This window comes from Monodelphis domestica, chromosome 8, assembly GCF_027887165.1.
Source record: "Monodelphis domestica isolate mMonDom1 chromosome 8, mMonDom1.pri, whole genome shotgun sequence".
Lineage (NCBI taxonomy): Eukaryota > Metazoa > Chordata > Mammalia > Didelphimorphia > Didelphidae > Monodelphis > Monodelphis domestica.
In genome coordinates, this window is record NC_077234.1 from 47,449,661 (window position 1) to 47,471,497 (window position 21,837).

At 39.1% G+C, this 21,837-nt stretch overlaps 1 protein-coding gene across 4 annotated transcripts in view; it reads left to right on the forward strand.

Moving 5' to 3' along the window:
- ERICH6 (glutamate rich 6) overlaps positions 1-16,434 on the forward strand; it is a 44,284-nt gene extending 27,850 nt beyond the window's left edge. For all 4 annotated transcript variants that reach the window (XM_056807704.1, XM_007502043.3, XM_056807705.1 and 1 more), the window contains 6 exons: positions 4,561-4,619; positions 5,479-5,630; positions 7,931-8,016; positions 8,730-8,885; positions 12,016-12,247; positions 16,165-16,434. In XM_056807704.1, the coding sequence (XP_056663682.1) occupies positions 4,561-4,619; positions 5,479-5,630; positions 7,931-8,016; positions 8,730-8,885; positions 12,016-12,247; positions 16,165-16,428 (949 nt within the window). In that variant the 3' untranslated portion in view covers positions 16,429-16,434. The remainder of the gene's footprint in view (positions 1-4,560; positions 4,620-5,478; positions 5,631-7,930; positions 8,017-8,729; positions 8,886-12,015; positions 12,248-16,164) is intronic.
- Positions 16,435-21,837: the final 5,403 nt, after the last annotated feature.

Sequence of the window (21,837 nt, forward strand, 5' to 3'; positions counted from 1 at the left end):
TCTTTTCCGATTTGACAAACTTTTAATAAAGCCACCAACTCTGCCCCTTGGATTTTGGTAAAGATGCATACCATAATGTCTCTGATTGTGTCACTGCAGCAGCCCCAGTGAACCTTTCTCCATGAATCACCATGCTGGAGCCATCTGTAAACATTTATATTTTGGAATTTTCAAGCAGGATATCTTTTAATCATTTCTGTTTTTTTTCTACTAAAGATATTGTTTCTTGGCAATTATGTATGGGTTCCCCCTCAAATGGCAAATCAGGAATTAGGGTTGCTGGATTTAAAACATTTTAGTTTGATATTTTCATTGCTTACTAATACAATCTCATACTAAGAAAGTCTCTGCTGTGTGAATGCTTGCAGATTACATTTCTTCAATATTGCCTCTAGTTGGTATACAGAATAGACATTAAACTTTGATCCCAATAGCAAATCAGTTGATTTTTTGAACCATGGTTGCAGTGGCTGCAACTACTCTAAGATGAAATCATGCCTTTTTTCTACCGTATCTAATTGTGAGCTATTATATGCCATTGGCCTAAAATTGGGTCCTAAAGTTTGGACTAGCACTCCAAAAGCTACACCTTTTGCTTAGTGTAAAAAGAGATGGAATAATTTGTTGTAGTCTGGTATACCTAGGGCTGGAACTGTTATTATTGCTTCCTTGAGCTGTGTCAAAGCTTGGAGATGCTCTTTTGTGAGTTGCAAAGGTTCTATGACTGTATTTCCAGTGAGGTCCATTAGGCATTTTGTTATTTAGCTGTAGCCTGGGATTCATTGCCTATAGAAACTTGTCACTCCTAAAAAGGCTCTCAGTTGTTTCTTTGGCATGCTAAGCTTTTTGATGTCATCTACCCTCTTCTTAGAAATCTTTCTCTTCCCCTTTTTCCACAAAAATCCTAGATATTCCATTTTAGGCATGACACATTGTAGCTTTAGATACCCTATGGCCTTTTTAATATAGCTCTATGAGGAGTTTTTTACTGTCTTGATAACAAACTTTTGCATTTGGTGAAGCTAACAGAATGTTATGCACATAGTGCACAATTTTGCTTTCTTCGAATGTTATTATCTCTAGATCTTGTCTCAGGATTTGGCAAAAGGTTATTGTGCTATCACAGAATCCCTGTGGCAGTCTTTGCCAAGTTACCTGGGATCTATTCCATGTGAATGCAAAGATTTTTTGGCTTTCTGTACTATTTGGTATGCTAAAATATGCACTGCATAGGTCCAAGACAATATAGAATCTTGAGTTGCTTGGAATGTCTGCAATTATACTAGATGGGCTTGGTATTACCTCATGGGACATTTTTACAAAATTATTTACTGACCTCAGATCCTGAATAAATCTCCATTGTATTCTGCCTTTACTGTCACATTTTATTTTCTTTATGGGCATAACTGGTGTGTTGTACTCTGATATTATTGGGATGAGAATTTTCTGCTCTAAGAAACTCTGGATAATTGGGGTAATTCCTTCTATGACTTCTTTGCTTCAATTATATTGTGGTATCTTTGGTGGTGTTCCTTCTTTGGCTTCTACTCTTACTGGTGTTGCAGATTTTAGAATCCCTACATCCATAGAATACTTAGCCTGAACACCTTCTGGTATATCACTTGGGATTTCAAATATTGCACCTGCATTCTGATCTTGTGCATCATCCAATTGCCCAGGAAAAATAATGGATGATGTTTTAAAGAGTCTTGGGCAGATGTAGGAAAATCTTCCCCAATTGATCACAGTGTATAGTTGCCCCAATTTTACATAAAAAATCTTTCCTGAGTAGGTTAGAAGACCATTCTGGGATTAACAAAAATGTGTATTCTGTTTGTTGTTAGGGGTCCTAGAGTTACTATCTTTGATTTTAATTTAGATATTCTTTGTTTTTTCCCTGTTGCCCCCATGATCTGTACATAACTTATTTTGCTGTCTTCAGGAGATGTTTTTGAGATAGATCTCGCTGCACTGGTATCTGAGTGCTGTATAGATTTCATTACACAATTTGATCATGACTTGAGGCTCAGTATTCTCATTTTTTTGGCATACTACATAATGCTTTTGTTTTTGCTATTACTTTTTGACCTGTAGTTTTAAAAGTGTAATCTCTCCTTTCTGCTAAGTTATTTTTGTTTTGTGCTGAGAAATGTTGCAATTCACTGTTGCTTGAATCTATTCCTTTGTATTCTTTGCTTTCTAAATTATGGTTTCCCAGTAAATTCAAAGCTTGTGTTCCAGAGTTTGTTATAATATCCCTATTCCCTTCCACTTTCTTTGTATCTTTTTCCACTGCTCCAAAGATCTCATCTCTAATCTCTGTTACATCATTTTCCAACTGGATTTCCTCCTCTATCTGCTCTTTAGTTTTGTGTTTTGTTTTTGGACCCCCCAATTCTATATCCATACATTTTTCTTCCCATTCATTTTCCCCATTTCCATTTCCCTCTTTGCTTTTTGATGTTACCCCTTGCATTTGGCTTCAAAATTGGCATTGTTTGGCAGCACCTTGAAACTACCTGGGAATAACAAGGCTTTTCTCCTGCTGTATGAATTTTTGCATACTTTGCAGACTTGGCTCATGTGATGAGCAAAAAATTTTGCATGTGTGGTCACAGCACTGGGAATGGTTTTGTGTATCTTGTGTTGTTGTTGTTCCATGATCACTTGCCATTGTTTTTTAAATCTGGTTGTGCCTTTAAGTTACAAAATCTAACTATGTGCTCAATTTTCCCACACAAAAAGCATCTCTGGAAATTAGTTATTTGCCTATTCTGTTGGAAATCTCTTCTTGGCTTGTAAGATTATGAAATGGCTGGGTTTTTTTCCCTATCTCTTTTTGCTTGATGATGTTGTTTGCCTCTTTAAGTTGCTGTTTGAGATCTTTGATTATTTCATCTTTTTCCTTAGCATTCTCCTTATCCCCTGAGTAAATGTATATTGAAGTCTTTCTTAAATCCCCAAGACTAAGTTCCTCCCATTTCAGACAGCATAACCGAAAATTCGTTTTAATGGGCAGGCTGCTTCCCTTAACGAATCATCTCCTGATGTGCTGGAAATTATCTTCATTTAGGTTTTGAAATCCTAGAATATTTTCAGCTGCCTTGATTACCCTATTGAGATACACTGACGGGTTCTATCCTATCTCCTGCCTCAGTTGCTCAAACCTCCCCTAACTATCAGGTCTTTTTGCAAAAGTTTTCATCGCCTCTACCAAATCTTCACATCCTCCCTACAGTTTTCTTCTTTTCTTGCCTTCTTTGTATCCCTAGTATGGTACCTGACACAAAATAGATTATTTTAATAAATGTTTGTTGACTCACTGACTCAATAAATTAGAAGTCAGCTCTCCATTGGCTGATAGAAGATGGACCTGCCCCCTGGATGGCCCATAGAATGACAGCTGACATAGTTCCAGAGTTAGACATAGCTGAGGAAGAGAGAGCCAACAGCTGGAAGGGAGGAGTTCAACTCTTCACCACTTGGTGGGAAAGATGGGATTTTCTTTCTTCTGCACATCAACTCTCTTCTCATCCCCCATCTTCCCATGTTAGCCATGGCATTTAGCAGCAGATCTTCTCATCAAGAAAAAGACAGGCCATATAGCAACTGGGAGTCAGTTCTCTAGAGGTTAAGGCACAGTTTAGCAGAAAACACACATTCCAAATTGATTTGTCTCAACAGCAATAGTAGATCGTAGCAATAATAGAAATCCTGACAAGGACTCACAAAAAGTCAGATCCAAATCCCAGCTTTGGCATATTCTAGACACGTCTTCCTGCATGAGATATCTCTCCTCTCAGGGTCTCAGGTCACCCACTCTCTAACACCATAAATTGTGAAGACAGTCCATAGCTACATTGAAGTTGGGAGTATAAAGACTAATAAAATTATGGTTCTGGCCCAATACTTACACAGCTACTACTAATGTGAGGCAACATGGTACTATAGAAGTGGGCCACATGGCACTTCAAAGAGTGTAGGTTTGAATCCTGTCCCTTCCATTGATTAGCTGACCTTAGGGGACTCCTACATTCCTCTGGGACACTCACTCTTCTCTTTGTTTTTTGTTTCCTTCTTTGTAAAACTGAAGGGGATGAACTCAGAGATGGTCTCAGAGACCCTTTCCAGTTCTAAATAGATGATTATCTATACTGTCTGTCTGTCTATCTAAATAGATATAGCTACACACACACACACACACACACACACACACACACTCACACACACACACACATATATTACAGAACTCTGTATCTAAGACAGACTCTTCTCTAATGGAGGTTAAGAGGTAGCAAGACTTCCTGGTTGGTCCCATCAAATGAAAGTTATAACAACTGTGTGACTCTGGAAGAATCCCTTAATCCCTCTTACCTAGCCCTTACCACTCTTCTGCTTTAGAAGGTATACACAATTTTGATTCTAAGATGGTAGGTATGGGTTTAAAAAAATTAAAGTTATAATAAATTGCACCAGGGTATCCTAAGTGAATAGGTCTGCTAGAACCACAGACATCAAAGAACAAATTGCCTCATGATATCCTGTGTCTTCTTTCTTTAGACAACAAGAGAGACAGATGACTAGAACCTTTGCATTCATGTCAATGGAGCCTGAAGACGGTATGTTCATTCTAGCTAATGGGCAGCCCAAGGTCATTGAAAAGTCAGAACATTTGATACCAACATTTTAAATAATAACTTCTTTATTGTTGACTTTGAGATAGAAACATGGTAGAGGAAAGCCTTCGGCTTAGTGAGGAGCTATGAAGAATGTGGACAAGAATCACATGAGATGAGACAGTCTGGAGGAACCTTGGATTATCCACATTAAAGGGATCATAGAACCAATTGAGAGAAGAAATCCTTTTAAGAATAGCAAAAAAAGAAAAAAATCAACTAAGAAATGCTGATGCAATGGAGTGTCTAGTTACTTGGACATTCTGCCAAACCAGAAACCCTCTTATATTCCAACTCTAATCAAAAAATCTTTTTAAGTTGGTTTTGAGTCATTTGCTAAGGGCAGTACTCCAAATGCAATTGAATCTTTCCTTGTTAATCAAGGACTAATCTTTGGAACATACATTCTACTTGTAAGGTGAGATGGAGACTGGATTCAATGGATTGTGAAAAAATTTCTCCTAACCAGTTCAATCCTGGATATGAATTTGTTTTCTTTCAATTTCTCATTCAATTGTCTTTCAATTGTCTCATTCTCCAAAAAAATGGAGTACAAGGAAAAAATCCTCATAATTGAGGGTCCACTATATTACATTGTAGATAAGGTAGGCCTTATACTCAATAGTATTCCTTCTTTCTTTTTTTTTCTTCAATAAAAAGTATCCATAAAAATATTTGAAGAGTTAGTGTTAGAAATTTATAACTTAAATTTCTGTATTGTATGAGAGTTTCTAGGAAAGCATTGAGTTGCATATTGAGGTTAGAGTTTTTATAAGTGTTCATATGTTCTTTTTTTTTTTAGTTAATTTAAAGCAGGTTAGGACAATAAATTACCACCTTTCCCGGGACCCCACAGCAAAAAGGAAAACTCCAGAAGACTTTATTAAAACACTGGAAGATCGATGTGTTTTGACTATTGATTGTGATCAAATTTGGACATTACCTGGCATACGGGTAATTTTTCTCTGCCATTTTTCACTTGGTCTTTGTTTTTCAAGCCCATGTTGAGCATTTATATATATATATATATATGTATATATATATATAATCTATATATATATGGATTTATTTATTTCAATATGAAATAAAAATGATCAGGAATGAGATAGTGTGATACAATCACAGACAGTGATGTAGTAGAGTTGGAAAGGACCTCCCAGATCATTTCAACCAGCTACGACCTAAATCATCTATCCTGTCTACAGCATGACCAACAAGTGGTCATTTACCTACTCCTTCCACATGTGGACAGCACTAGTTTTGGGGTTTTTTTTTCTTTATGGTATATTGGTTCTAAGGCAGAAGAGCGGCAAGGGCTAGGCAATGGAAGTTAAATAATGACTTGCCCATAGTCACATGGCTAGGAAGCTTCTGTGACCAGATGTAGAACTTCTAACTAGTGATCCTAACATTGTCTTCCAAGAAAGCAGAACAATCCTCTCTAGTGTACAGCAACTGTTGAAACATAAACACTGGAAGATGCTCCATAGTCTTTTCTTCTCCAAAACAGAGCATTCCCTACTCACTCAACCAGTTACCATATTGTTCCCTCAGCATCTTGGAAATTGTCCTCTAGATTTTCCTTGTAGTTCAAGAGCCAGCAGAGTTTTTTGAATTAACGTTTTTTGAGGGAGGCGGGATTATAGAGGAAATGGGTGTGATGTTCCTAAGAAGCAGTTATTCACCCTTTACTCCAGAATCTTAAGTGAAAGGAAAGCAGCCACCTCCTAGAGCAGGCCATTCTACTTTTAGATCCCTCCAGCCCTGGGCTGGGCTCTGCAGATAATAATACAAAAATACAAGCATCTTTGCCTTCCTACATTTATTAGGGCATATCACCAGGGAGGTGCTGGAGCTGGCTCATACCATGCTCTAAAGGTGACTGCTCAGTTTTCAGTGTGAGCATTTATACCTCAGAAATCAGCTAGCTACAAATCAGGGTCTGAATAATTGTTTTATTTATATTCTCAATAGACTTTGGAAAGTTATGGCGAAAATGTTAATAATGCAAATGAGGCTTAAAAGCATGTCGAGTAGATTTTTTCCAGAGAGTTGGTTGTCCAACATACATCAGCCCATCACTGGGCATAACACATACAGGTATAGATGAATGCAAACTAATCTGAGAAGGGAACAAGCACAAACAACCTCGGGATCAGAAATATTTCACCTGGGTTGGAATACCTGGATTGAATGTTGATGAAAGGTAGAGGTAGGCGAGGGTGAAGAAGTATATTCCAGGGCCTGGTGAAAAGGTCCTGAGGCCAACCTCAGGCAACAACCAGTAGGTCAGCTCCGCTAAAATAAGGTGTGTGGGAAAGGAATGAATGCAATTCTAGAAATGAAGATGGGAGCCATAGTGTGAGATGCTTTAAACCCTAGGCTAGGCAGATTTTTATTTCAGCCTACCAGCTGTAAGGAAGCACCATTGGCTTTCTTAGCTAGGAAGTATAATGGCCAGATCTATGCCTGAAGAATTTTTTGGCAGTAAAGTGCATAATGGATTACAGAAGAGAGAAACTAGAAGCAGAGAACATAATTAGAATTATAGCAGCCTAGGCTAGAGGAGCTGATGGCCAGAAATAGGGTAGTGCTCATATGGGTGGAAGGGATAGATAGATGTCTTGGTCTCTATTAAGAGACTCGGGCAATAGGAGGCTACTTATTCTTTCTCTGAACTCTGAAATCTCTTCTAAAGTTTCTTGAGTGGCTTTAACCCTGGCTTTCCACCTCTTCACAAAGATGGCAGCCTGACCGTTGCCTCTTAAGGTTATGTCTATTTCCCTTCCAACTCAATTCCAAAGCGATGAAAAATGCAACCTGCCTCCAGAGAGAGATTTGATGAACTCTGAGTTCAGATTGAAGTATAATTTTTTTCATTATCTAGATGCAGAATGGAGTTTTCTTGGCAATATTGGGTTTCTCCTCCATAGAGGTTGTTTTGTAAAGAATGGAAGACCACTAGTTGGCTATGCCATAGAAGGAATTCTCATATAAGTATGGGCTGGACTAGCTGGCCTCTTAGGTCCCTTTTAACTAAACCTGTGACCTTTTTAGAATTGATAATTACTGTTTATGAATATTATTTGTGGGAGCATTTTTAATGTCCACAAATTTGTTTTGAGGCAGGAATAAGAATGAAGTCCTGCATTTAGTGTCACTACTGGGCAAACCTTAGTGTCCATAGACTTTGTTAAGTGTGGTCTCAATCGCCACCACAAACTAAATGCCCTTTCCTTGTCTTTTGTATGCAGAAAGTAGAAAAGGAGTTCCTTAAAAAGAACTACAAAAATGGAAAAAAGTTCCTGACCATGTTTCCAGATGGCACAGCCCAAATATTGTATCCTTTCTGTTATATGCAATCGGTAACCTCATCGTTCTTGTTTGAGGTTAAGCTCTTCACAATCTCATACTAGCCTGCCCTCCATGTTCTCTGGGCTGTAGTTAAATTGGACCTCTTGCCCTCCTCTCCGGTTTCCAGTCTTTTGCCTCCATTCTTCCTTGGGCCCCGGAAAGTCCCATCTTGGTTTGTTGAAATCCTCTCCATCCTCTGTAATGTAAAAAGAGTATTTGAGACATCATAAAACTCAACCTGAGTTGATTTAGAGAAACCAACAGAAGAATCAATTGGAAGGGAAGAGAAGAAGGGAGGGTGAAGGGAGGAAGGAGGAAGGAAGGGAGGAGATTGGCAGATCTGATCATTAGTTCTCATTTATCACTCAAATAATCCCCTTATTACACCTCCCAGATCCAGTTTTCTCCAGGTTGGCCTTTCCTGATTCCCCACAGTTGGAAATCTTTCCTGCCTCAAACCTCCAACAGTGTCTAATTGCCATCTTTCTTTTGGGGGTAGTGCTCTCCCTACATGATCACCTGTAAGTCCCGTGAGGGCTGGGATCAAATCTTCTTTTGGGGTCTCTCCCACTTGTCTAGAAGACTGTTCTGAGGATAATACAAGATTCATAAACATTTGTTGAGCTGAATGGAATTGGAGCAGGCGGGGGAGAAGACAGTCAATCTTTGAGTAACTTAATTGTCCTTATCTGATTCCAGCTACCCTTCAGGAAACTTAGCAGCAATCGTTGTGAACAACAAGGTAAAAGGTTTCACTTGTGTGATCCAAGATGATGCGAGCGAAAAAGCTGCAATTAGGGCAATATTTAATTCCAGCGGCAAAATCACCTGCTACTATCCCAACGGAACCATCTGGTATGTTTCTCAAGGACACCTTGCTTCCATGTGGATTTGTCTACTGATGCACTACATTGAGGGATATCCCTGAGAGCTCAAAATTATTTCATTGAGAATTATGGGGATGGAGCAGCTGGATGGCTCAGTGGATTGAGAGCCAGCTTAGAGATGGAAGGTCCTGGGTTCAAATGTGGCCTCAGATACTTTCTAGCTGTGTGACCCTAGAAAAGTCACTTGACCCCCATTGCCTAGCCCTTACCACTCTTCTGCCTTGGAGTCAACACACAGTATTGATTCTAAGGTGGAAGATAAGGGTTAAAAAAAAAGAATTATGGAGCAAAATTTAGACTCCATTCAAATGCATTTAAGCTTCTAGAGAGAAGAGGTGCTTCCAAAGGAATTAATATAGTGAAAGTCTGAATGTAAATTTTGACTTGGATACCTGCCAGCTGTATATCTCTAGGCAAGTCATTTAGCCCCCTCAGACTCAGTTTCCCCATCTGTATGATCAGGATAATTGTCACACCTACTCCACAGTATTGTTGTGAGAATCAAATGAGATAATATATGTAAATCTCTTGCAAACCTGAAATCCTTAGATAAACATTGGCTATTATAGTTATTCTTGAAAGATTTTTCTGAACAAAAAAAAACTGTATAATTCTATGTTTTAAAAGGAAGCAGACCGTAAAACTGAATTTAAAATTAAGAGTCATCAAAATTAGGATGAATGATATATATGGAAATAAAGACTTTGGCAGACTTGCTTAAAATGCTACATGTACATGAATGTCAAGCTTTTAAAATTATTATTCAGAGAGTGAGGGGAGGAAAATTGGATGAAGTTTTGGGAACTCCCCCTTGATTGTAGATTCGATTGCTCCCCATTCAACACTAAAACAAATAGCAAGACACAGAAATGCTGCCTGCTCAGAGTAGACTCAATGGCCTTATGGAATCACCAACATCAAAGAGAGCCCCAGTAGAAGACATGGATGTGGAATGAGATAAATCAGACTTGATCAGTGCATCAGTTGACTTAGCTCTAATGTTCTTCTCTGTTACAAAAAAGAGTTCGGTGGGGGAAAGGATGTGTGAGGCAGAAGTGACTACTATAATGAAAAAAACAATTAACTTCAAGCAAGAGAAGGGACTTCAAAAGACTTCTAGATCATTCTTATGCCTGATTCATTCCTCTAAAATATCCCTAATATGTGGCCTTTGAGCCTATGCCTTAATTCTGTAAATGTTAGTTTTCAATGCTCATACAAATGTTATTGGTCAGTCATTTCAGTTGGGTCTGACTCTTCATGACCCCAGTTGGGGTTTTCTTGACAAGGATATTGGAGTGGTTTGCCATTTCTTTCTCCAGCTCATTTGACATATGAGGAAACTGAGGCAAATAGGGTTAAGTGACTTACCCAAGGTGACACAGCTAGTAAGTATCTGGAGATAGACTTGAGCTCAGGTCTTCTTGACTCTGTTCACCGCTCCACCTAGCTAATATTCTTGACAGCTTTTTGCACCAAAAAGAACTCTTTGTAATTATTCATTTTAAGAGTCTATGAATTTAATGTAGTTTCAAAAAGGCATCAAAATTCAGATGAATAATATGTGATAGAGTAGAAATGATCACCTCTAATGATGAGATATTTAAGACCTTGTGAGATAACCCAGCCTGTTGGCCTACAGTTCAAATTGCTAGGAAATTCTTTATATTAAGCAGAAATTTCCTTCCCAATAACTTCCACCCATTGACCCTTGTTGTTTCTGCTTGTGGAACAAAGAACAAGTCCATATCTGCTGCTGCCTCTAAGGGACAGTCCTTCAGATAAACACAGCAATTATTAGCAATCCGCCCCCCTCCAGTGTTCTCTTCCCTAAACAAAGCACCCCCAACTGCCTCAACTGTCCTTTATATGACATAGTTCCCAATCCTGCTCACTCTGATTGGCCAATACCAGTTAAGAAAGAAAGAAAGAAAGAAAGAAAGAAAGAAAGAAAGAAAGAAAGAAAGAAAGAAAGAAAGAAAGAAAGAAAGAAAGAGAGAGAGAGAGAGAAGAAAGAAAGAAAGAAAGAGAGAGAGAGAAAGAGAGAAAGAAAGAAAGAAAGAAAGAAAGAGAGAGAGAGAGAGAAAGAGAGAGAGAGAAAGAGAGAAAGAAAGAAAGAAAGAAAGAGAGAGAGAAAGAGAGAGAGAAAGAAAGAGAGAGAGAGAAAGAGAGAGAGAAAGAAAGAAAGAAAGAGAGAGAGAAAGAAAGAAAGAAAGAAAGGAAGGAAGAAAGAAAGAAAGAAAGAAAGAAAGAAAGAAAGAAAGAAAGAAAGAAAGAAAGAAAGAAAGAAAGAAAGAAAGAAAGAAAGAAAGAAAGAAAGAAAGAAAGAAAGAAAGAAAGAAAGAAAGAAAGAAAGAAAGAAAGAAAGAAAGAAAGAAGAAAGAAAGAAAGAAAGAGAGAGAGAGAGAGAAAGAGAGAGAGAGAAAGAAAAAAAGAGAGAGAAAGAAAAAAAGAGAAAGAGAGAAAAGAGGAAGGAAGGAAGGAAGGAAGGAAGGAAGGAAGGAAGGAAGGAAGGAAGGAAGGAAGGAAGGAAGGAAGGAAGGAAGGAAGGAAGGAAGGAAGGAAGGGAGGAAGGAAGGGAGGGAGGGAGGGAGGGAGGGAGGGAGGGAGGAAGGAAGGAAGGAAGGAAGGAAGGAAGGAAGGAAGGAAGGAAGGAAGGAAGGAAGGAAGGAAGGAAGGAAGGAAGGAAGGAAGGAAGGAAGGAAGGAAGGAAGGAAGGAAGGAAGGAAGGAAGGAAGGAAGAGAAAGAATCCTTGCCCTCAAGGAGTTCACACTGGAATTGATCCAAGATCTTAAGCTTTCTCTCTCTCTCTATTTTAAAGCAATTGACTTGCACCATTGACTAACATAAATTGTTCTTCACTTTGGGGAAGTAGAGGCCACATGATATAACTGGAAAGTCCTTGAGTCAGGAGACCTGAGTTTGAGTCCTGACTCCAATACTTACTAGCCATCTATAAAATGGGCAGAATAGTAATTGTACCAATTTCACCACAAGGATTCTGGGAGGCAAGGACTTTGGAAATCTCAAAGCCCTCTAGAACCCTGATGGTCTGGCCTTTAGGAATGCTTATGTTCTCTTTCTTACCTTTTTTTAGGGTTAACATCAATCTCTTTGGAGGGCAACTTTCTGACCAAGAAGGCAACAGGCTGCGGGTTTGGAAGTGGTCCAGCACCAAAATTACACCAAAGCCCATTGTTTCGTTTAAACCAATATTTTTGGCTTTAAACAATTATCTGGGTGTCCGGATTTTGGATCAAGACAAGATCATTGTCTCTTTTTTAGCGCTGGGGAAACAGGCAAGAATGAACTTGGGGACGAAGCTACAGGTTGGCATATTTCTCACATTCAGTTGATGAGTTCATAAGCAAGCATTTATTAAGCACCTACTGGATTCTAGGCATTACACTAGGCACTGGAGATAGAAAGGCAAAACTGAAATAAACTCTGGCTCAAAGGTCCTCAAGTTCTTTTAGGGGAGACAAAACATACCTTTAAAGGTAGATACAAAGGTAATGTGGGAACCACAAGGCACCAGCAACTGGAGAAAGTTTTAAAAGCCTCATGTAGAAGTTGACATGTATACTGAATCTAGAAGTAAACTAGTGATAATAAGGGTTGGAGGTGAGGAGAAAGGAAGGTTTAGGTACAGGAAATGGCCAGTGCAAAGACAGTCCTGGTAGTTGTGCTAGATGGGTGAACTCTGCCCTGGCCAGCTAAGAATAGTTTTCATGTTTTAAAATAAAGTTTTATTGTATTTCAAAATGTCAAAACCATCCTTAGCTCATGGGCTAAAACACAAAAACAGGGGAAGAACTTAATTTGACCCTTGAGCTATAGTTTGCTGACCCCTGAGCTTTGGACTATCTAGTAGATGAAAGGGAATAGTTCTCTAGAGCTACCAGGAAAGATTGTCATCATTTATCTAGTAAATAGTTACCAATTAATCCAGCCCACCCTCCACCTACATAATTTCCAAATTGATCATCCTAAGCAATGGTTTGACTATGTTACTCCAAGGTTCAAGAAGCTTCAATGGCTCTCTCTTGTCTCCCTGATTCAGTATAAAAATTTCATTTAGCCTTCCTGATATGTCCTTAGCTTACTATTTCCAGTTTCTTTCATGTTACAACTCATACATTCTTCATTCTAGCCAAACTGGGCCACTTGCTGATTCTCATACACTACTTTCCATCTCCCAGATCTATGTCTTTGCTCCCTAGCTGCCCCCCAACCCTTACCTAAAATACTTTCCTTCCTTACCTCTGCCTCTTTCAGAGATCAACTCAAATGTCACCATCCACAGGGAGCTTTTACTTTGCAGTGCTAGGTAATGCAGTAGATAAGGTGCTGGGTCTGAAGTCAGGAAGACTCATCTTCCTAAAGGTTCAAATCTGGCTACAGACACTTACTAGCTATGTGACCCTGGGCAAGTCACTTAACTGTCTTTGCCTTAGTTCCTCATCTGTCAAATGAGTTAGGGAAGGAAATGGTTAACTGCTCCAGTAACTTTGCCAAGAAAACCCCACATACAGTTCATGAAGGGTTGGACACAACTGAAAATGACTGAACAACAAGCTCTTCTCCACCTCACAATGACTTTGTTCTTATTTTGCACACCTGTCTTTGGTGTTCAATCTGCATTCATGGTGTGGTCTTTGGAATATAACCTTCCTGACACAAGGGATTGTTTCATGTTTTTATTTATAAGCCCAATAACTATAAGTAAATGCTTTGGGGGTTGAATTCAGCCTTGGCTGAATATAGTTTGCCATTGGACTCACAATTTTGAAATTCAAGGATATAATCCATACTGTGAGTTTCAAATTGCCCTAAACCAGCCTTGAAAAATATTTCAGTGCTTAGTTTTTTCAACATGCTTTTGAGTAAACCCAACTGGCACAGCTGCTGCTCCCAACTGATCTTAGTGAAATCTTTCTATCTGGCTCTCCAAAGCACAAGGCTAAGAGAGCCTAAGGGTCTCTTTACTTGAGTCATAATACTCACATTGTCTTCACGTCTGAGTGAAAGAAGGACCAAGGCAATAACATGGGTCATGTATTAAGAAAAATAAAGTGTCTGCCTAAGGCATCCAGAGATATCAAAAAGGGGTTCAAAATATACAGATACTGGCTTTAATTTTTTTAATTATTATTATTTGCATGAGGTAAGTGGATGGAAGGGGCAGCTATTTAGCACAGGGAATAAAGTACCGGGCCTAGAGTCAGGAAGACCTGACTTTTGAACCCAACCTCAGATATTTATTAGCCTAATGGTAAGGGTAAATTTTAGGGTTGAGACTGAATATATTTTTAGTGGTCACCAGGAATTTAAATTCTAAATCCCAATAAAATACTCAAGTCAGAATGGAATTTTATGGTAGTTTATTTACAATAGAAGGAAGAAATTAAGAATGAGGGAGAGAGAGAGAAAGGGAAGCTCTGTTCCAGCCTGGTCTGAGCCAGGAGGAATTCAGAGACCTCAGCCAAGGGGCCTTCCCAGAAGATTAAAACTAGCTCAGCTTCTAGCCACAAAGTCTCCTCCAAGATGAGGGGCCTCCTCGGAGGCTGGTGCCTTCAGAAAGGTCAAGGGAAAGGGGAGTTAGCCTTATAACTCACCACGTGGTCGTCTCAGGAAAGCTGTCTGAGGTCCCACACTTGAGCTCCAAGTCAAGTTCCACTGCTAAAAGCCCAAAGTCCCTCTCACAGGAAGTGAGGCAAAATATAAAGGCAGTTCTTTACATTACTTCCTGTGTCTCACATGTACCAATGGTGGCTTAAATGGCTTTAGATAGCGGAGGGTGGTCAGTCAGTTGTTCTGATTTGTCACTTGCTAGCTTTCGCAGGTCATAGACCATCCTCTCCCACACTTAATCTTTAAGTGGGGGTGTATACATTCCTGGTTGCTAGAATTCTAAAGACTAAGCAGGGTGTAGTAAATCTAAAATTCACACTAGGTGACCCTAGGCAACTCACTTATTCTTGTTTACCTCAGTTTCCTCATTTGTAAAATGAGCTGGAGAAGGAAGTAGCAAACAATTTCAGTATCTTGGCCAAGCAAACCCCAAATAGAGTCACTAAGAGGCAGATGTGACTGAAATGAATGAACAAGAAAAAATGGATAGAATACCAAAATAAGAATCAGGAGCCCTATGCTTCAGTTTCAGCACTACCCCTGATTTGAGAAAAAAGTTACTTGACCTAGGTTTCCGTTTCCTCATCTGTAAAGTAATTCTTCCTAGTACATCAGATTTCTTTCTATAGGTCTTATGAAAACCTAATCTGCCCATTCTCATGCTAGGGCATCAGTGTGGCTTAGTTGCTAAAGATGGGATGTTCAAGTCCTGTCTCTGACACATAGTAGCTGTACAGCCCTTAATCTCTCATTGCCTGGGGGCAAGAAGGTATTTCAGGGAATTGGGAGTCAGGTCTAGGGACAAGAGGTCCTGGGTTCAAATCTGGACTCAGATACTTCCCAACTGTGTGATCCTGGGTAAATCACATAACCCCCACTGCCTAGCCCTTACTGCTCTTCTGTCTTGGACCCAATACATAGTATTGATTCTAAGACAGAAGGTAAGCTTTTTAAAAAGTATATCTCAATGCCTTGAGTCATGCAGGACAATTGCAGATCCACAATGGTAGAAGGAAAAACAGTAGTGGTAATTTCCCAGATCAATTGAAATCCAAACTGAAATGTATAAGTGTATATGATTGTGTGTGTGTGTGTGTGTGTTTCCTGGAGATGTTTTGGTGAATACATTCTTCACAAAATACAAACTTTCTCTAAAAAAAAAAAGAAGAAAGATCCTAAAAAGCAAAGGCATTATATATTTAAGGACCACATTTTAGTGTCGGGGGGAAATCGTTTTTTTCTTTTGTGACTAGGAATTTGTAAGTTAAACTCTTGAAGTTGTGGTCACTACCCTTGCTCCTGATAAGTCTTCTTTATGGCCGCCCCACCTAAGCTCTTTGTATTTCAAGCCCAGAGGAGAATGCTGGCAGGAATGGGCGAGGGAATAAGCAGAGCCCACTATGGACCAGGCACTACGTTGAGTGCTTTTTGCAAATATTACCTCATTTGATTTGGTACCACCTTTATTCCTAGACAATAGCATTAGGCCATTGAGAATGAAGAATTCAGCCCTAAAACATCTCCATGCCTCGCTCGTAATGACAGGTGTTCACCTCCTTTCAGCCCCAGTCACTGACCAATCTTTTGCTCTTCCTCTTTCTCTTCCAAAAAGATCCTGGTTCATGAAGAAGTGCCCAATCTCCGCTATTTCACTGATGAGGACCTTTTTCTGCTTGCAATCATCATAAGGATTCGACGTTTGCTGAGCAAAATTAATCTGTGTATTGCCTTTCCTAACATTGAGAATTGGTATAAAATGAAGACGCCTCCCTACCTTGCAACTCGTGCTATGAGATTACTCTCCCTCTGTCACTATTATGAATTGGACGATGAAGCAATTTCTGCAATAACTGACATATTAAATGAACCAATTTAACTAAGAGTTGTTGTTTGGATTTAAGAAGATCCGCCCTCCATTGGATGGGAAAGATTCCAATGGGCTTTATTATGTTTGCATGCACTCCAGGGTTCAGAAAAGTATGCACCTCAAAGGCAAGGGAGGAGGCTAGCTCCACGCCAACATCTGTGCTACAAGAGAGAAGGATGATCCAGAAAAAGATGCTAATGAGACCATCTTGGGACCTGGTCCGTAGCTGTCTGATTTGCTCCTGTGGCATACTGGAAAGTGTTGAATTTGGTGTCAAGGAGATCTGGATTCAAATGCCTTCTCTGGCATGTATAAGTTGTGTGTGGCAAATCATTTAACCTCTCCCAACTTCATTGTATGATATGCATATTGGAGTAGGGGGAGCTTTGATAAAGTTGTCAGGAAAGCTACTACAGAATTTTAGTTAGATGAGAATTCAGCAATCATCCAGGCTAACTAATACCCCCTCGAAAAGAATCCTCTCTACAGTATGCCCTGAAAACAGCCATCTGGCTTCTGCCAAAGATCTCCAATGATGGGTGCCCCTGCCACTTCCTCCCAAGGCATCCTTGTTGTCCCCTGGACAATCTTTTGTTGATCTCTGGCCTTCCTGTTCTGGTTTCTGGTTTGCAATCTATTTACAGCTCTTCACCTGAAAAACGCTTGTCCAAGTCCTTCTGCAGACCTTCCATAAAGGGTCTGGCTGGTACGTTAGCCTTCAGCCAGGCTTTTTTATATTTTGAAGATATCAATGCAAATCTCCTGCTTGCTCCCCCCATCTCTCACTATAATCCTGACTTAGCTCAAACATACATGTCTGATAAAGATAAGATAAAGAAGCTGAGCTATTATCATTCTTCTAAGCCACCAAAATTATCAATAAGTTAATGGAGAGCAAAGTCACCATTTCTTTTTTTTTTAAACTCTTACCTTCTGTCTTGGAATCAATACTGTGTATTGGTTCCAAGGCAGAAGAGTGGTAAGGACTAGGCGGTGAGGGTCAAGTGACTTGCCCAGGGTCACACAGCTGGGAAGTATCTGAGGCCAGATTTGAACCCAGGACCTCCCATCTCTAGACCTGGCTCTCAATCCACCTAGCTACCCAACTGCCTCACCATTTCTTAGTATAGACACATTTTTGTATGTGTCATGGGTCCCTCTGGCAGTCTAGTAAAGCTCATGGAATCCTCAGAATTGAAAGAAATGCTACATTTTAGTTAGCAATGAGTGAAAATGAAGACGTAATTGTTCCCAATTGACAGTGATTGAATTGTTTAAATGATGATGATGATGATGATGATGATGATGATGATGATGATGATAAAGCAATGGCATTAAAATATTAATTCGGAGAAAAGTATTTGTCATTAAGATCCATTGAACCATGGTATCATAGAGCTAGAAGAGGTTTACAGTGTCATCTAGTCCAACCCATACCAGAACAAAGATTCCTTGGACAATGATGCAAGAAATGGTCCTGAAGCCTCCCAGAAATAGAGGCAGCCCATTTCATTCTTGGATGGCCATAAGTGTTAGGAAGTTTTTCCTGACATTAAATAGAACCAACCTTTGTGTGACTTCCCATCTTTGTTCTTTGTTCTCCCTTCAATCGCCAGATAGAAGTTTAATCCTTCTTCCATACAAAACACTTATTTTTTCCATTTTTTTGTTGTCATGCAGAACACACTTCCATATTGGTCACTGTTGTAAGAGCACATGCACACATAACCAAAACTCCGAAATAAAACCAGATACACTGATGTGAAAGACAACTTCAACAATTCTTTCTTTGGAAGTGGATGACATTCCCCGTCACAAGTCTTTAAAGATTATCCCAGATCAGTGCATGCAATAGACTTTCAAATACATAAACATAGGCATTATATTTGCCTTCAGTCTTCTCTTTCGCACACTAAACATTTCCAATTCCTTCCAAGAATCTTAATATAAAAATATCTCCACATTCTTCACCTTCCTGGTCATTTTCTTCTGGGTGGTTTCTAGCTCATCAATGTCCTTCTTGATGGAAGCCCCACTCTGGGACTACTTCTGGGCTCACACTCACATTGACAAGTCAGTTCCTCCAGTCCCAGGGGCAACCTTGGTGGGGATGAGTGGGAAACTTCTCTAGTACTATTATTCATGAGCTTCTATCCAGTGTGTTCCTATTGGATACCAGCCAGCTCATTACAGAATGACAAAACTCACAAATTATTTTGGTTAGGGGCATTTGCTAAGGTGTTAGAGTAAGAATAATTGGCACAAAATTGGTAGTGTATGGGACACATTTTGCCATAAATATACACAGTTTGTGGAAAATTAGGCTCAACCTTAGTACAAGTTGGCTGGTGGCAGCGTGCTGGGCCTTTTGGCATCTTGGCATGGCTACAAGCTATTGTGTGGTTATTATTCATTATTATTATTATTATTATTATTCAGTGGTGAGTTTCTGGCTGAGTTTTCCCTCCTTTACTTTCCAAACTTTATCCTCTTAGAAACCTTTAATCTCCTTCAGAGACCTAGCAGCAGAGATCTTGAACTCCTCCTGGCACAGGCCAGGTGGGAGAAATCCTATACCCTCTTCCCTCTTTCTCCCTAAAATCCTTCCCTCCATATTAATTAAAATTACCATAAATTTCCAGACTGACTTGGGTATTTTATTTGGGATTTTTTTCCCCTGGCAGCCAATTAATTTAGATTTTAAGTCACAACCCTTAAATTATCTCTACAGTCTGGCGACCAAGAGTAAAGGGGTAACTCACATCCCTTAGATTCTGGAAACATTTTTCGTACTTGTGGAGTCGCCATGATGTTCCCCTTAGGTTGGTAGTTCCTTCTTTGCCTACAAGCCTACTGAGGTTATAGGGTTCTGAGGCTGCCTTTTCTCCACTGGTAAGAGGTCATGTTCCCTGAAGTTACCTTTCCTTGATGTGAATAGTTTGTCCTTACTTGACACCTGGCTGGCTGCCTAACTGTTTACTATTCTTATCTTTCCAATGGCATGGTCAGTGGAGGGAGGGACGGGGAGATGGTACATGATGCTCTAGTTGGACTTACTCTCTCCAACCTTCTTTCTGCCCTCTGGTTATAGGCAATTGGGTCTGGATTCTCAACGTGCTGGTCTCTCAAAGCAGTTGCTGGAACACTTTGCTGGAATCTCCTTATTTGACACAAATAGGCCCAAAGGTGTGTCTAATTCTTTCGACCCATCCCAATGATTAATCCAGTGGTTCAGAACACTTTCTTCCTTCTCCATCTGATTAGGGCTTTTTGTATCTAGTTTATGTCTTTGATGTACTGATTGACTGGGCACCTCAGAATCTTTAGCAGCTTTTTATACCTTCAGTGGTTGATTGATTCTATAATTCAGCCAAAAAGGCATTCTTGCCAGATAAAAGTACCTGGGCACAGAGCATCTTTTTAGGTATATTCATCAGTATTGATTGGCGTGGCATTCTCCTCTTATGTTCTTCCTCCAGTTTAACCTTTACTGGCCTCAGCAAAAATCTCTTGGAAGGCGTCTGCTAAACAAAGATCAGACAGTAGGACCAGATTGGTTTGATGCCACATTAAGAAAACTACAATGCAATTGACCATCATACTAAAGATGGTCAGTAGATCCTGGAATATTAATATAAATAGACACAGGAAAAGCTTTTGGTGAGATAAAACATCTATTCTTGTTTTGGAAAAAATACTCAGGGGCAGCTATGTGCTTCAGTGGATTGAGAACAAGGCCTAGAGATAGGAGGTCCTGGGTTCAAATCTGATCTTGGACATTTCCTAGCTGTGTGATCCTCAACAAGTCATTTAACCCTTATTGCCTAACTTTTACAAAATGCCCTTCTGCCTTGTAATCAATATATAGCATTGATTTTAAAGCAGAAAGTAGAGGGGATTTTTAAAAATAGAAAATATAGAAGTAAATGGATCTTTCCTTAATATAAGTATTATCTATCTAAAATCAAGAGCCAGCACTATCTGTAATGGAGGTTTAATGATTAACTAGGTTTTCTTTGGTTCCTAGTTTCTGATTAAATTAAAATAAAGCAAAGATGACCATTATCACTGTGGCTATTTGATATAGTTCTAAAAGTGCTAGCTATAGAGAAAAGACAAGGAAAAAAAAGAGGGAATAAACATAGGCAAAAAGGAAACAGAATCATCTCTTTGCAGATGACATGATAGTTTACTTAGAGAAATCTTGAGTCAACCAAAAAAATGAATTGAAACAATAACTTTGGCAAAATTACAAGATACAAAACAAACTTCCTTAGATCAATGATATGTCTATATAGTACCAAGAACATCTAGAAGCTAGAGACAGAAAGTTTTTATTTAAAATAACTACAAAAAGTATGAAACACTTGAGAGTCTAACTGTCAAGATATACACATAAGAAGTGGACCAATACAACTATGGAGCGCTCTTTATACACATGGAACTGGAAAGCAATTAGAAAAAAACTAGGCTTAGACCAGTGTCTCATACCATATACTAAGATAAGTTCCAAATGTATATATGATTTAAATATTAAAGGTGGCATCATAAAGAAAGGATCAAGGAAGAAATCACCTGTTGGGAAGAGTTTGTGATTAAACAAGTAATAATCAGGCTCACTAGAGGCAAAATGAATGATTCTGATTATATACAATATGAAAATTTTTGCACAAACAAAACCAATGAGATTAAAATGAGAAGAGAAGTAGGTGAGCTGGAAAAAAAAATCTTTGCAGCAAAAATGTGTGATAAAGGTCCCATTTCTAAGGCGGGTAGGGAACAGATTGAAATTTATAAGAATTAAAGCCATTTCCCATATGAAAAATGATCAAAGGATGTCAGCAGACCCTTTTCAAAGGAATAAGTTCAAACTCAAAATAGTCATATAAAATGCTCCAAATCACCAATAAGTAGAGAAATGTACGTGAAAACAACCTTAAAGTTTTATCTCATGTCCATCTCATTGGCAGAATAGCCATAAAAGGAGAATGATCAGTGCTAGAAGGGCCGTTGAAAAAACAGGTATATTAATATAGTTTGTAGAACTGTGAACTGGTCCAGTCATTTGGAAGTTATTTGGAACTATGGCCCAAAAGCTATTAAACTGTACATACCTTTTCCTTAAAACTGGACTAAGATTTTTGTAATATGTTTTATTAGGCCTCTATCCCAAAAAGCCCAAAGGAAGAGGGAAAAGGATGCATAAATACACAAACATTTATAGCAGCTCTTTTGGCAGTGGCAAAGAATTGGAAACTGAGGAGGTGCCCATCAATTGAGTGGACAAATTACAAATTTTGTTCAATCAAAAATGATTGAACACCATTGTTCTATAAGAGATGATGAAGGGGATGGTTTCAGAGAAGCCTAAGAAATCTTGTTTAAACTGATACAGGGTGAAGTAAGCAGAACCAAGAG